The sequence below is a fragment of the Martes martes genome (assembly GCF_963455335.1).
Source record: "Martes martes genome assembly, chromosome: 4".
Lineage (NCBI taxonomy): Eukaryota > Metazoa > Chordata > Mammalia > Carnivora > Mustelidae > Martes > Martes martes.
The window spans coordinates 150,459,173-150,474,258 of record NC_137891.1 but is presented as its reverse complement, the minus strand read 5'-3'; the positions used below and the strand labels follow the sequence as shown (position 1 = coordinate 150,474,258).

The 15,086-nt window shown below is 41.0% G+C and overlaps 1 protein-coding gene across 1 annotated transcript in view; it reads right to left on the bottom strand.

Annotated features, from left to right (window-relative positions):
- Positions 1 to 10,492: 10,492 nt before the first annotated feature.
- Positions 10,493 to 15,086, bottom strand: part of TXNDC12 (thioredoxin domain containing 12) — a 30,086-nt gene continuing 25,492 nt past the window's right edge. The window contains exons 5-7 of the mRNA XM_080800690.1: positions 13,961 to 14,030; positions 13,141 to 13,224; positions 10,493 to 11,344 (exon numbers count right to left, since the gene is read on the bottom strand). Of these exons, the coding sequence (XP_080656816.1) occupies positions 11,265 to 11,344; positions 13,141 to 13,224; positions 13,961 to 14,030 (234 nt within the window). The 3' untranslated portion in view covers positions 10,493 to 11,264. The remainder of the gene's footprint in view (positions 11,345 to 13,140; positions 13,225 to 13,960; positions 14,031 to 15,086) is intronic.

Genomic DNA, 15,086 nt, shown 5'->3' with positions numbered 1-15,086 from the left:
GGTTAATAGGAGCCATTCTAACTATTTTAGTCAGAAAATCCTTTAATACAGAGAATTAGGTACTAAAAAAATCAACGGGAGGTCTATAGGAAAAGATAGTGGGCTGGGCCTCAAGGATTGACTCCCACAACATCATAGTCTGTCCTGAAAAAGGACATGAAAATTTTACATCAATAGGGAAGGTGGAGAATCAGGAATCTAGCCTCCTAGGTTCTGGTTCCAGGGTCATACCATTTTGGCTGTAATCTGGGGATAAGGACGCCACTGTCCTCCTGGAATACACGACCATTGCTACAAGCTGGGATCAGGAAGCTGCTGCCGGAACTCTTAGTTCCAGAGCCATGTCTCACCTGCAAGGTCCTGCCTGCAAAATGGAGGACTTATGCTCTGCCAGCTCTTCCCCCAACAGTTTCCAGTTCAGGTCCCTCATGCAAGCATTGCTGGAAAGTGAGTTCACTGCTCAAAGGCTATATTGAGCAAGGTAGCATGACGGTAAACAAAGCAGTCTATAAATCCACCAAGGGTGATGCTATAGTAGAAAGAAGCTTAGTGGGAGAGAAATTCAGATCAAGACTCTCTTTCAGGGACCCCTGGGTGGCTCAGTCAGTTAAGCGTCTGCCTTCGGCTCAAGTCATGATCCCAGGGTTCTGGAATCAAGTCCCACATTGGGCTCCCTGACCAGCGGAGAGTCTGCTTCTCCCTCTGCCTCTCTCTCCCCCTGCTTGTGCTCTCTCTGTCTCTTTCTCTGACAAATAAATAAGTAAAATCTTAGGAGAAAAAAAAAAAGACCCTCCTCCAATAAAGTCAAATCACTCTTTTCGTCCATGATAGGAGGCAACCAGTGTAATTGAATGGATTTTGATTCAGTGCCTGGCTGGAGGCTCTGGATTGTGGCACCAAGTCCGGAGGCTCAGCATTGGTTGCTTCTGCTGGCAAAGTAGACACTCAACAGCACTAGTCCTGGAAAAGATGCATTACCAGGAGCCACATCCCTGATGCTGTCCTGCTCCTCAGGGCCTTGAGTGGCCCAGGAGGGAGGTCACATTTTCCTGCCCGCAGAAGGGAATGGAAGTGGTACTGAGGAGCTGATACAGCCAGAGGGGTCTTGCTGACAAGATAAAGGAAGAGAGTGAGTGGACCGGCCACTGGAGGCTGTTGGAAAGTAGACATCTCAACAGATGCTTTCATGGAAGGATGTGCCAGGACCAGGTAGGATACCCTACATCTCAGAAGATGTGAGCACAGGCAATGTTTCCTATCTGATGTCATGACACTGCATAATTCTCTGATATTTAGATGTCACTCAAGGGAGAAGAGAATAAAAATGTGGGTGGCTGGTGGCTCAGTCGCCTCAGGGTCCAGCTCTTGATTTCGGCTCAGGTCATGATCTCACAGTTGTGGAATAGAGCCCTCTACTGTGCTCTACGCTCAGCAGGGAATCTGCTCAAGAGTCTCTCTCTCCCTCCACACTTCCCCACTAAAATAAATAAATAAATCTTTTAAAAATTTTATTTATGTTTTAAGATTTTATATATTTATTTATTTGTCAGAGAGAGAGAGAGAGCACGCACAAGCAGGGGGAGTGGCAGGCAGAGAGAGAAGCAGGCTCCCTGCTGAGAAAGGAGCCCCATGCAGGACTTGATTCCAGGACTCTGGGATCAATGACCCGATCCAAAGGCAGCCGCTTAACTGACTGAGCCACCCAGGTATCCCAATAAATAAATCTTTAAAAAAAAAAAAAAAAGAAAGAAAAGAAAAATGTAAAAAGCAAGCAGTTTAAATCTCAAATACCTGAAAAATCTCAGATCTGACTATAAAAAATTCCTCTGTTTTCATGAAGAGTGGGGTTTGAGAAAAAATTTTTGGAATCTACAATTATGTTCCCTTTTTTTCTAACTGTATTAGTTATCCTGAAAATGTAGACCCACTATACAGCATAGGTATTGATCCATTCCTTGAGTTGCTTGACTAGAAATTGCATCGGATGATATAGTGGTTAAAAACATGGATTTCGGGCACCTGGGGGGCTCAGTGGGTTAAACCTCTGCCTTTGGCTCAAGTCATATCCTGGGGTCCTGGGATCGAGCCCCGAGCTCAGCAGGGAGCCTGCTTCCCCCTCTCTTTCTGCCCGCTGCTCTGCCTACTTGTGATCACTCTGTGTCAAATAAATAAATAAAATCTTTAAAAAACAAAAAACAGGGGCGCCTCGGTGGCTCATTGGGTTAAAGCCTCTGCCTTCACCTCAGGTCATGACCCCGGGGTCCTGGGATGGAGCTCCGCATTGGCTCTCTGCTCAGCGGGGAGCCTGCTTCCCTTCCTTTCTGTCTGCCTGCCTCTCTGCCTACTTGTGATCTCTGTCAAATAAATAAATAAAAATCTTTTTTAAAAAATTAAAAAATAAAATAAGAATATTTAAAAAACCCAAAACCCAAACCAAAACCAAAAACATGGATTCACCAAACTGCCCACATTCAAATCCCAGTTCTGATACCTACTAGCTTGGGTAAGTTACTTACCCACTGTGTGCCTCAGCTCCCCTAACAATAAAGCAGAGATGATAATGATGGTAACAGAACCAAATCCATCAGGTTGTTATTAGGATCAAATGAGTAAATATCACAGGAAGGTTAAGAACAGTTTCTGGCACATAGTGCTATATAAATATTTGCATTATCAGATGAAGAATGTTTGGAATCAGTAGTCTTGAAAGAAATTTAGGTTGAACAATCCTTGAAAGAATTTTGGAAAACTATGTACTTTAAAGCTGACACCTTTAACTTGATATTTAAATTTTCATTATTTAAATAACTGTAAAGGATATCATTTCTGGCATACTGTAAATATTAATATTTTAAAATAAAATTTGTGTCACTTTTCAGAATGTATCCACTAGAATCTAAGTGCCACGGAAATTTTATACCCACTTTATCCACTTAAAACTAATACATACAGAAGATTTTCTTAACAGCTGTAAATTTGATATCATAGTTTCTCCTTAAAGTTGTTTTTTCCTCACTCTACTCACAGAATTTTAACCTAATGAAATGTTTTATATACTTTAAAATATTTTATTGATCACCATGCCATACTTCTCTATAGTAAAACTATGCCCTTAATTGGAATTAAAATGCTAAAATTTCCTGTGACTGTAAGAAGCTATGTTAAATAACTTTCATGCCTTGTTTTACAATCCTTTACCCTCTTTCTCTCCCCTTTAGCTGTTGCTGCGGCAACCTGTTATATTAGGAGATTGAGGATGAGGACACGTAGCTATAACTGCATTTCCTTATCTCTTTTTTTTTTTTCAGTTTTTTATTTAAATTCTAGTTGGTTAACATATGGTGCAATACTGGTTTCAGAAGTAGAAGTCAGCGGTTCATCACTTACACACAACACCCAGTGCTCATCACAAACACCCTCCTTAAACTCCATCACCCATCCAGCCCATCCCCCACCTACCTCCCTCCATCAACCCTCAGTTTGTTCTCTATCGTTAAGAGTCTCTATGATTAAAAAAAAAAAAAAAGAGTCTCTGTGATTTGTTTCCTTCTTTTCTTTCCCCCTCCTATATGTTCACCTGTTTTGCTTCTTAAATTCCACATGAGTGAAATCATATGGAATTTGCCTTTCTCTGACTGACTTACTTCCCTTAGCATAATATCCTCTAGCTCCATCCACATCATTGAAAATGGCAAGATTTCATCCTTTTTGATGACTGAGTTATATTTCATTGGATATCTACCACATCTTCTTTATCTATTCATTAGTCGATGGACATTTGGGCTATTTCCATAATTTGGCTATTTTTGATAACGCTGCTATAAACATCAGGTGCATATACCCCTTTGAATCTGTATTTTTGTATCCTTTGGGTGTTGGGTGACTACCTAGTAGTGCAAATACTGGATTGTAGGGTAGTAAAAAAAAAAAAAAAAGTGCAGCATTTGTGGGGCTCCTGGGTGGCTCAGTGGGTTAAGGCCTCTGCCTTCAGCTCAGGTCATGATCCCAGGGCCCTGGGATCGAGCCCCACATCTGGTTCTCTGCTCAGTGGGGACCTGCTTTCTCTCTCTGCCTGCCTTTCTGCCTACTGTGATCTCTGTCAAATAAATAAATAAAATCTTTTTTTAAAAGAAAGTGCAACATTTGCTTATCTCTTGCTTTCTCTCAAGGCTGTCACTTCTGTATGTATATTCCCTCAGGAAATTAACTCCTCTGAGGCAATCCTTGACCAATAAAGATAACCAGCTCAATGATAAACCCTATTTTAACTATCCCTCCTACGCTTCACTCTCCCCAGCTTCCCACTCCTGTTCTCTAGAATCTCTTACTGAAATATACGACCTGTATAGAAGGCCTTATCTCAGGTCTGGCTTTTAGGGGAACCTAAGCTAAAAACATAAGAGTTAACAATTTTTTAAAAAATATTTTATTTATTTATTTATTAGAGAGGGAATGAGAGAGAGAGAGAGAGGGCATGAAAAGGGGCACGGTCAGAGGGAGAAGCAGAATCCTTGCCAAGCAGGGAACCTGATGCAGGACTCGATCCTGGGACTCCAGGATCATGACCTGAGCCAAAGGCAGTCACTTAACCAACTGGGCCACCCAGGCACCAAACAATTTTTTTTTAATTTAAAAAATTTTTAAACATTTTTCCAGATCCAGCTATCACTATAAGAATCAATCAAAACAATAAGCATTGGGGTGCCTGGGTGGCTCAGTGGGTTAAAGCCTCTGCCTTCAGCTCAGGTCATGATCCCAGAGTCCTGGGATTGAGCCCCACATTGGGCTCTCTGCTCCAAGGAGAGCCTGCTTCCTCCTCTCTCTCTCTGCCTGCCTCCCTGACTACTTGTGATCTCTCTCTCTCTGTCAAATAAATAAATAAAATCTTTAAAAAAAAAAACAACAAGCATTAATTATTAAATATAAAAGTAAAACTTTATTGGAAGTCCATCTATTAGTGACAAAACTTTTTAAAAATATGGTTCATGTATCTGAGGGAAGAATGTTCCTTATGGCTAGCAGGATTCATCATTAACTTTTATATCAAAAGCAATTCTCAAAATGTTAAAAACCTCATTCTCAGTTTCTGAGCACCTGCAAATTTTTTATTAACTCATTAATGAGGACCAGCAAAATGACACAACCCATTCAAAGGAGGATATAAGAAATGTCCATCTTTATTGTCAGTAACAAAAAGGAATCCTGAAAGAAGGCTGCTAATAAAATCAAATACAAAACTGGTTAGTGACCTAAAGGCAATAGAGCCATCACATTTAAGGTTATCTTCTCCCTGGGAAAGAAATCATTTTCATCTTATTAGTTTTCTTATAAGTTAACATCTAACTCCATTGAGTTGTAAAATGTCTGTACCCTTTTTAATGGTAAATGGTAAATCAAATTAAGTTATAGTCTCTTGGAAAATCAGAAAACCTTTTATGCTAGCTTGTTACAACAATGCTCTACAAAAACATTAAAAGTTTCAAACAATTTTTCTTAACACTAGTTATTATTTTTAGAAATATAAATGCTGAAAAATGTTCACATAAATAAATACATGGGAATGGAAGGAGTTTTGTAATTGCGATGGCATTAAATTCTTTCAACTCTTAACTGAGTGATATGCCCAAAAATCACAGTGCTCTAACATCAAAAATGTCAAATGATATATCAGTTGATAATTCAATCAGGTCATCTTTCAATCACGTTGTAAGCAAAGAAGTAGAAAACATCTACTTTGTGAAAGAATTTGTTGCTCATTCATTAGTCATTTTCTTTCTCAGTTTCTGGGAAGTATGCCACAAAGACTTACAAAATACTTGTTAACTGCATCTCAGATTTTTTCCTTGCCTTTGAGGTATACTGTATAACACAATTCCTCAGAAATGGCTAAGAAAATCTTTGCCAATCCGATATACTTTGAGGGGAGGTGGGTGGGGGATGGGTAAAATAAGTGATGGGGATTAAGGTGGGTGCTTGTGATAAGCACCAGGTATTGTATGGAAGTGCTGAATCACTATATTGTACACTTGAAACTAACATGACACTGTATGTTAACTGAAATTTAAATAAAAACTTTAAAAAATATACTTCAACAAAATCTATTTATCTTACATGATTTAAGTATGTTTTAATCAAACACTTGGTTTTCATTCAATTTATGGGAAAAGTTTTATGTATTACCTAGTTGGCCAAGTCAGTCTTCACTGTTAAATCAATTAGCTGCATCAGACTTTCTTCAGAGACTTCAGTTTGGAGATTTGGAATAGGTGTTTTAAAATTGAATATATTGGCATATAAATTACATACAATAAAATGTGTGTTTACAGTACAATGAGTTTTGTCAAATGTATACGCCTATGTAACCAACACTTCCATCACCACAGAAAGTCCCCTCCCATGCCATTACAAGTTAATTCCCTCCTGTGACCACCGCCCCATCCCCACTGCCCCCTCTGCCTGCCTCCCAGGTAACCACTATTTGATTTCTTAGACTATAAGTAAGTTTTGCCTGTCCTGAAACTTCATACAAATGTATTCTTCTTTTTTATGGTCTATTTTTTCACACAGCATGTTTTTAAGAATGCACCAATGTTGTTCCATGTATCAGTAGTTTTTGTTCTTTTTTATTCTGAGAAGCATCCTTGGTATGAATATGCCACAATTTATCCATTTACTTGTTGATAGACTTTTAGGTTGTTTCCAGATTTTGGATATTATGAATAAAGTTGTTATGAACATTCTTGTACAAGTTTTTGTGGGTTTTAAGATTATTAAAATTTATTTGATAGAGCACAAGCAGGAGGATCAGCAGGCAGAAGGAAAGGGAGAAGCAGGCTCCCTGCTGAGCAGGAAGCCTGATGTGGGACTTGATACCAGGACCCTAGGTTCATGACCTGAGCCGAAGGTAGCTGCTTAACCAACTGAGCCACCCAGGCACTCCTACAATTTTGTTTGTGGACCTCTATTTCATATAATCCATATAGTCATGATATTGGAATTGGTGGGTTACATAGTAAGTGCATTTTTAACTTTATAAACTCCCAAACTGTTTACCGCAGTGGTTGTACCCTTTTACATTCCCACCAGCAATATACAAGAGTTGCTCCACATCCTCTCCAACACTTGGTATCATCAGTCTTTTTAATTTTAGCAATTCCAGCAGGTAGGAAATGCTATCTCCTAGCTCTAATCTGCATTTCTCTGATGCCTAATAATATCATACATTTTCATATGCTTATTGGCTATTCATATATATTTTTTTGTGAAGTATCTCTTTAAGTCTTTGCCCAGGGGCAACATCGTAATTCCATTTTTCAGTTCAAATAAACACGGTAACATGAATCTCTGTTGACAACTATCCTAGCTCCAAATTCTAAGATTAATTCTGAATTCTAAAAGGTGAAGACTTGCCCTGAGTTTGCCACCCAGATGACTTCAAACTTTCTTCTATGCTTCCTTAGAATTCTCCCTTGGGAGAGATGCCTTTCTAAATAATAACTGGGGACTGGAAGAAGAAAATTTTCAACATTTCCACTATACAACTTGTCTGAATTCAGAACAGCTCCAAATGGGGCAAACTGCTCATTTCTAATGTCAAATTTTGCTCCTAATAGAACTATGCTTAAGACAGAACTAGGGACAGGACAAAAAGCTTTAATCATGGAAGCACAGTACTATTTCAGTTTTCCTTTGTTTGGTACCCCCAGAGGTTTTTACACAACAGAGCAATGAACCCCATTAAGATTCAAAGTGAGAGGTATGCTTTTTTTTTTTTTTTCCAGTAAAGTGGGGAAAAGTGAATAATGAAAATGGAGGAGGGAATGATAACACTTCCTGGGAAAACTTTTTAAAACCGTGGTTAATAGGGGCACCTGGGTGGCTCAGCGGGTTAAGCCCGGGTTAAGACCTGCATCGGGCTCTCTGCTCAGCAGGGAGCCTGCTTCCCGTCTCTCTCTGCCTGCCTCTCTGCCTGCCTCTCTGCCTACTTGTGATTTCTGTCTGTCAAATAAATAAATAAATAAGATCTTTAAATATATATTTAAAAAAATAAAAATAAAAAAATAAAATCGTGGTTAATATATATACCCAAAGTTACCATTTAAAGCACTTTTAAGTGTACATGTCTATGGCATTAAATACATTCACATCATTATGCATACCATCACCACTGTCCATCTCCAAAATTTTATCATCTTTCTCAACTGAAATTCTGTAAACACTAGTTCCCCATTTCCCCTTTTCCTCAGCCCCTGGCAACCACATTCTACTTCAACTACGAATTTGACTGATACCCAACATGAGTGTAGCCATACAATATTTATCCTTTTTGTTACTGGCTTGTTTTACTTAGCATAACGTCTTCAAGGTTCATTGATGTTGTAGCACGCCTCAGAATTTCCTTCTTTTCTAAGACCGAATCACATTCTGTTGTATGCATACATCACATTTTGTTTATCCATTCATCCACGGAGGTACGCTTGAATTGCTTCCATCTTTTGGCTATCGCAAAAAAGGCTCTGAAAAAGGCCATTCAAATCTCTGCATTCAGTTCTTTTGGGCATATACCCAGAAGTGGAATTGGTGCATCCTACAGTAATTCTATGTTTAATTTTTTGAGGAATACTGGGAAATCAGTTTTAAGAAAAATGATCTGAATATCAATTCACTTAAGTTTCTGTGTTCATGTATCTCTTATAAAGTCTGTACCCCAGAATGAAAACTCCTGTTCTGAGTCACACCTTGGGACATAAGGGAGGTAATGCAAAGTGTGGTCGGAAAAAAGCACGAGTTTGAAGTACGATAGGCATGGTTAGAATTCAGTATTTACTTAGTCCAGAAACTGTGGGCAAATCAATTCTCTCTCCATAGTTTCCTTTTCCATAAATGAGGCTAACAATACCTATCCCACAGAACTATAAAGAGAATAGATGAAAGGAACCTACCGGAGAGGTTGACAATTCACTTGAACCACATTGTCCTGGGACCTTGGTACACAGGGCAGAGGTCCTCTGCCCTAGAAAAGCATGGCCACCTGGTAACAGCCACAGATGTGCAGAGAACTACAATGTAATGTAGTGTGGGGCCAGGACTGATGTGCTTGTGGGAGTAGGTACAGGAGATACTTTCTCCTCATAAGAAAGGTCAGGAAAGGGGCGCCTGGGTGGCTCAGTGGGTTAAGCCTCTGCCTTCGGCTCAGGTCATGATCCCAGGGTCCTGGGATCGAGCCCCGCATCGGGCTCTCTGCTCAGCGGGGAGCCTGCTTCCTCCTCTCTCTCTGCCTGCCTCTCTGCCCACTTGTAATCTCTATCAAATAAATAAATAAAATCTTTAAAAAAAAAAAAAAAGAAAGGTCAGGAAAGACTCTTAGGAAGAGGGAGCAGTGGAAGCAAGCCAAGCAAAGACACAAAAGCATAAAAAAGCATGTTGTGAGGGGAACTTGAACAAATTTGGTGTCATGACACAAAATGTAAAAACATGAACGGAACAAATGCAGCTGAAGAAGCAGGCAGCTTTTTTTTTTTTTTAAGATGTTATTTATTTGACAGACAGAGATCACAAGTAGGCAGAGAGGCAGGCAGAGAGAGAGAGGAGGAAGCAGGCTCCCTGCTAAGCAGAGAGCCCGATGATGCGGGGGCTCAATCCCAGGACCCTGGGATCATGACCTGAGCAGAAGGCAGAGTCTTTAACCCACTGAGCCACCCAGGTGCCCCAAGCAGGCAGCTTTTTTTTTTTTTTTTAAAGATTTTATTTATTTATTTGAGAGAGAGAGAGAGAATGAGAGAGAGAGCATGAGAGGAGAGAGGTCAGCGGGAGAAACAGACTCCCCATGGAGCTGGGAGCCTGATGTGGGACTCGATCCCGGGACTCCAGGATCATGACCTGAGCCGAAGGCAGTTGCCCAACCAACTGAGCCACCCAGGCGCCCAGCAGGCAGCTTTTTAAAGACCATGGTAAAGATCTCGACTTTCTTCTGTGCCTCGGTTTCATTGTATACTTCAAATTATTCTGTAAAACGAAGACTGTTATATAACTTTCTCATAGGGCTGTTAGGACTAAACGCAAACAAGATAACACACACACAACACTTACCGAGGCCCAAATATCTCATGTTAATACTACTGCCTTGAGGTGGCAAGAAAGGCTTTAAACAGGGGAGTGACATTTGCATTTTGAGAAGATGGGGGTGGGAAGCAAGGAGGATGGATTGTAGGAGGAGAGAGTACTGGGCGTAAGAAGGCAAGTTAAGAGGCTGTCATAATAGATAGTCCAGGAAATAGAAAAAGCCCGCCCTGCAGGAAAACAGTAACAGTGACAGTGAAGGAATTCGGCTATTTAAAGAGCAGAAGAGATGAGCTCTGCTGCCCATTTAAATGTAGGAGGAGCAGGAGTGGGAGGAATCCTAGATCAGGCCCTCATTGTTAGTTTTGTTCCTGAAGTGATCTCCATCCCTCCCTCCATTCTCCAATAACAAAAAGGCCATCACAACTCATTTCCTTTCAAAGTTTTATTAAAGTTTAATGGAACAATTAGTATTTTTAAATTTTTTTGTTAACCTCAGTACAAAAATACAGTTGACGACTTGACAAAAATGGATCCACCTAGGGCTTGAAGGTTTCTGTTTCTGTAACTGGACCAGGGGAAAGCATGCTTCCAGCTGGGGCTGAGTCCAAACACACAGCCATTCCTGCATACACATGCGTGCAAACAGGGAAGCCCAAGCAGGAGAAGAGGATGGAAGTTACCGGGATTCAGGAAGAAGTCCAAGATTATTCCCAGGAGAAAAGAAGAAATAGGCTGGTCTCCTCAGTGGGGGTAGAATTACTGTTTTACATTTAGGTTTGTTTTTTTAAATGATGAACTATTTCTGTAATTTTAATACCGTAGAAAAGATGCTACTGGTCTCCTTTCACCACCAAGGTGAATAAAGCGGGAGGAAACAGAAAAAGATTCAAATACTGAACTGTGAGGAGTACAACTCCAAATGGCTCAAGTTTTGTGTCAAAAGCTGTCATTCTTTTTCCGTTCAGTGACAGACATCTAGGAGGAGGCGGGAGAAGGAAGTCTGCCACACTCTGCTGGATCCACAAGCGTGGAGACCAGCTCCTGTCAGCAGAAGTCTTCCACAGTGAGAGCGCTCCTCCCCATGTAGGCAGGAGCAAGGTTTCCTGGTTGATTTAATTGTTCTGAGCAATTCCTCAATATTCCCTCCCCTGCTGCTTTCCTTCCAGAGCACTAACTCTGATGAAAGAAAGGATATATTCATATTATAACTCATCTTCAAGATGTTTCTCTCTGAAGGCATCCCCCGTCAGCCTCTCCTGAGCTTCCTTCATCCCCTGAACAACTGTGAAATAAAGATTGGGGGGAGAGAGTATGAAGCAGGTTTTTAATATCTGACATTTGGCAATTAATATATTTTTATTATAAGAGAAATACTCCAGGAGCACAGGATCTAATTCTGGATTTTGGTCCTGGAAAGTCAATTACCTCTTTGAATTTGTTTCTCCATCTGTAAAATGAGGGAACGCTACCCTCTTCACACAGGATTATTATAAAAAATTAAATGAATGGATAATAAAAGAGCTTTATAAATTATGAAATACTACGAAAATACTACCAGTTACTATGGCTTATCCTCCAGGATTAGGGCTGAATCCCTGTCACAGACTACAGATGTTCACTTGTCATCATTAAGGGAAGAGAAAACACCCTCTGCCCGTCCCATGATATTCTTCGGATGAATGCTGCATTTATTTCACTTCCTGTGGAAGTTACAGGTGAGTATTTGCGTGTGCTCAGAGGAGGTATGGTCTTCAATGAAGGAGGCAGTCATTTCTAGTACCAACTACACTGAGAAGCAGCTAAGTTCTCAGGCAAAAAAAAAAGAGCCGAACTATCTCAGGACATCTTTCTTGTCAATACAGCTTCAAGGAGGGCAGCTGCTTTGGTACAGGCTCTCCACACAGTGACAGGCCAGGAGCTGGGTTGAGCCAGAGTCTGTAAATCGCAGAAAGCCAGCCTACGACCTCATAAGAGACAAGTAGTATAGTTCGTCATTTCCCTTTTGCTGTGCTGAAGCCTTTAGTAAAGCCAGGCTTGATGTTCCAGTTCCACATCAGCTGAGTCATGGGGGATTCAGCAAGGGTCTTGTGTCCACATTTGGACTCACATATTAAAAGGTGATGGCAGTGGCAAGTTGGATGAAATTCTAAAGAGAAGGTGAATCTCCAGAGTCAAGAGCTGGGGACCTAAAATCTAGCCAGCTGCCCCTCCCATGTGGGAAATTTCCCTCTAAGGCCAGCCTCCAGGGATCTGCATTTGGGTAAGGAAGATGACATTCTCCTTACCCATAGGAAGGAGATCTGGCGAGTTTATCTCCTTGCCAGATCGCCTTCCTCTCCCTATTCTGAGAAACAAGAGTTCCAAGGACTCAGAACATGAAGTGAGCAACAACCTGACACCATGGCAATGTGGGACACATGGCAACTTAGCAAACAACCCCCCTTAGAGATGACGGGAGAAACTCTGGAAGGAAAACAGGGAAAGTACTTAACATGAATTCCAACCTCCTGCCTCCAGAATGATTGTGCTCAAGGATTAGAGAACAAGAAGGCCTGACATGATTTCAACCTTCTTTACCTGTTTGTGCTGATGCTATTCTTTCTGCCTGGAACATGCTTTTTGCATTCTTCTGCTGGCTAGGTCTCATTCTTCAGGATTCAGTCCAGTCACTGTGTCCTCCAGCAAGCCTGCGTACTCTCCATATTGGGCTACACCCCCCCACCCTTGCTTCCATAGCTTGAAATGTCCTCATATCTGTCCATAGAGACAAATTCTTATCCTTCTAGGTCCAGTTAAAGCTTACTATTTATGAAACCTTTTAGACTTGATCACCTAATGGCATTCCCCCTCCTCTGAATTCTGTTCTGTTAGCTCCAAACTGTATTGTAAGCAGCTAGGGAAGGGGCTCGGTCTCATCTTTCTCCTATATTCTACACAGGTTCTAGCCAAAAGCTAGACATGCTGGAGATGCTCAGCTAACACATAGCATTGAGTCTCCTCCCATAGACCTTGCATGTGCTCCATTTTACTTAAATTCAGCAGCAATTCTCCGTCCTCTCTCTCTCAACATAACCATACCTTGCTCGGCACTGATGTAGAAATACTTGTAGCTGGGGTTTCCATTCTCATTGATGATTTCAGGATGCACCTTGCCACTGGGATCTATTATAGACAAAATGGGACAAGGACTGCAATAATTACAACAAAGAGGTATTTCAAATGCTATATAGTACATCAGGCCCTCTAGAACATGAGACCTGCCCATCTTTGCAGCCCACTCTCTCACCACTCTACCCCTTGTGTTTTCTGCTGGGTAATCACAGTGAATTCCTTGCAGCTCCCTGAACTCATGTCCCCTATGCCATGGCTTATGCTGTTCTCTCTTCCTGCCATGCTCCCTTTCTTCTTGATGATGGTGGGATTCTACATTTCTATTTGTCTCCCCTATAGAATCCAGCAGAATGCCGAGCAAAGATTAGATGGCCACTAAATTTAACATCTTTTGTAAATTGTTTGTGGAAAGACATTTGTCTGGTTACAGTATTCCGCTGTCTCAGTTGTACTCTGAGATCAGAGTGCAATTGTAGTACAGAGTAGGAATTGTGGCTTATCTCTGTCCCTGTAGTGCCTACCAGTGCTTGACATATGGCTAATACGCAAATGAATAATGGATGATCAGTACTCGGTCATTGTTCACAAAAACAGTTAGCTAATGGAAAAAATTTCCTTTCAGACTTGAAGTTCTGGCATTGGGAACTCCCCCGTTCTCTTGAAACTGGCTTTTGTTTGTTTTGTTTTTAACCATCCTCGTATAGTTTCGCTAAATAAAGTGGGTGCCTTGATTCCTTTATCTCTCCCTCCACATCACAGATCCCCAGATTAAGATCTTTCACCTTACCCAGGAAAAGGATTCGTGGAATATAACCCCCATCAGGGCTGAAATCTTCATCCTTGGGCTCCTCTTCGTCCTATTAAGTATAAACCTTAAGTCAGATCATGTCCTTTCCCTCTTCAAAACCTTTCAGAGGTGGGATGCCTGGGTGGTGCCGTCTTGATTTCAGCTCAGATTGTGATCTCAGGGTTGTAAGACCGTGCCCCGAGTCAGGCGCCACACCCAGTGCACAGTCTGCTTAAGACTCTCTCTCCCTCTGCCCCTTCACCCCGCTGTCTTTCTTTGTTTCCGGTTCTCTCTCAAATAAACAAATAAATCTTAAAACAAAAACAAAAACAAAAAACCTTTCAGGGGCTTCCCCTCACTCAGGGTAAAACCCCAAGTCCCAAGTGGCCTAAGAACCCCTACATAATCTGTCACCTGAGCACTTCTCTGATTTTATGTCCTAGCCCTTGTTCAGTCTTTTTCCATGATGCTGACCTGCTTGCTGCTGTTGTCCTTAAACAAGCCAGGCATGCACCTCGCTCAGGCCTTTGCACTTGTTCTTACCCTCTGCCAGGACTTACTTCCTCCATTATCCACATGGCTTACTCCCTTTTTTGATCCAAATCTTTGCTCAAATGTCACCTTTTTTCCTAACCATCTATTTAAAATTGCAAATTATTCCCTCCACTCTTCATTTTCAGCCATAGCATTTACCATCACCTGACATATTTTGTTTAACTGATTTGTCTGTCTCCCTATAACTCATTTTCCCATATGTAATTTCAATAAGGGTGGGGAATTTAATCTGTTTTTCCATCGCTGATTCCCAATACCCACCTCAATGACTTGCACACGGTATTTCTTGAATCAATGAATTAATGAGACTGATATTTTAGCCATAATTATGGAATTATAGTCCTCCCAGGAGATATAACCACATGGTTAGCTTTCTTTTAAAGAAAAGTCTGAATTTGGAGAATGCTCAGTTAAGACATTTCTGTTTCCTTTGAGTGACGGTTCTAACAGAAAGTGATAAAAAGTTCATATGCATAAGAAATCAACAGTATTGTTGATTGTTGTCATTTTTGGTGTGGATCCCATTTCAGGAGTTAAATGGGATTTCTTCAAACTAATATAATTTTGCCTT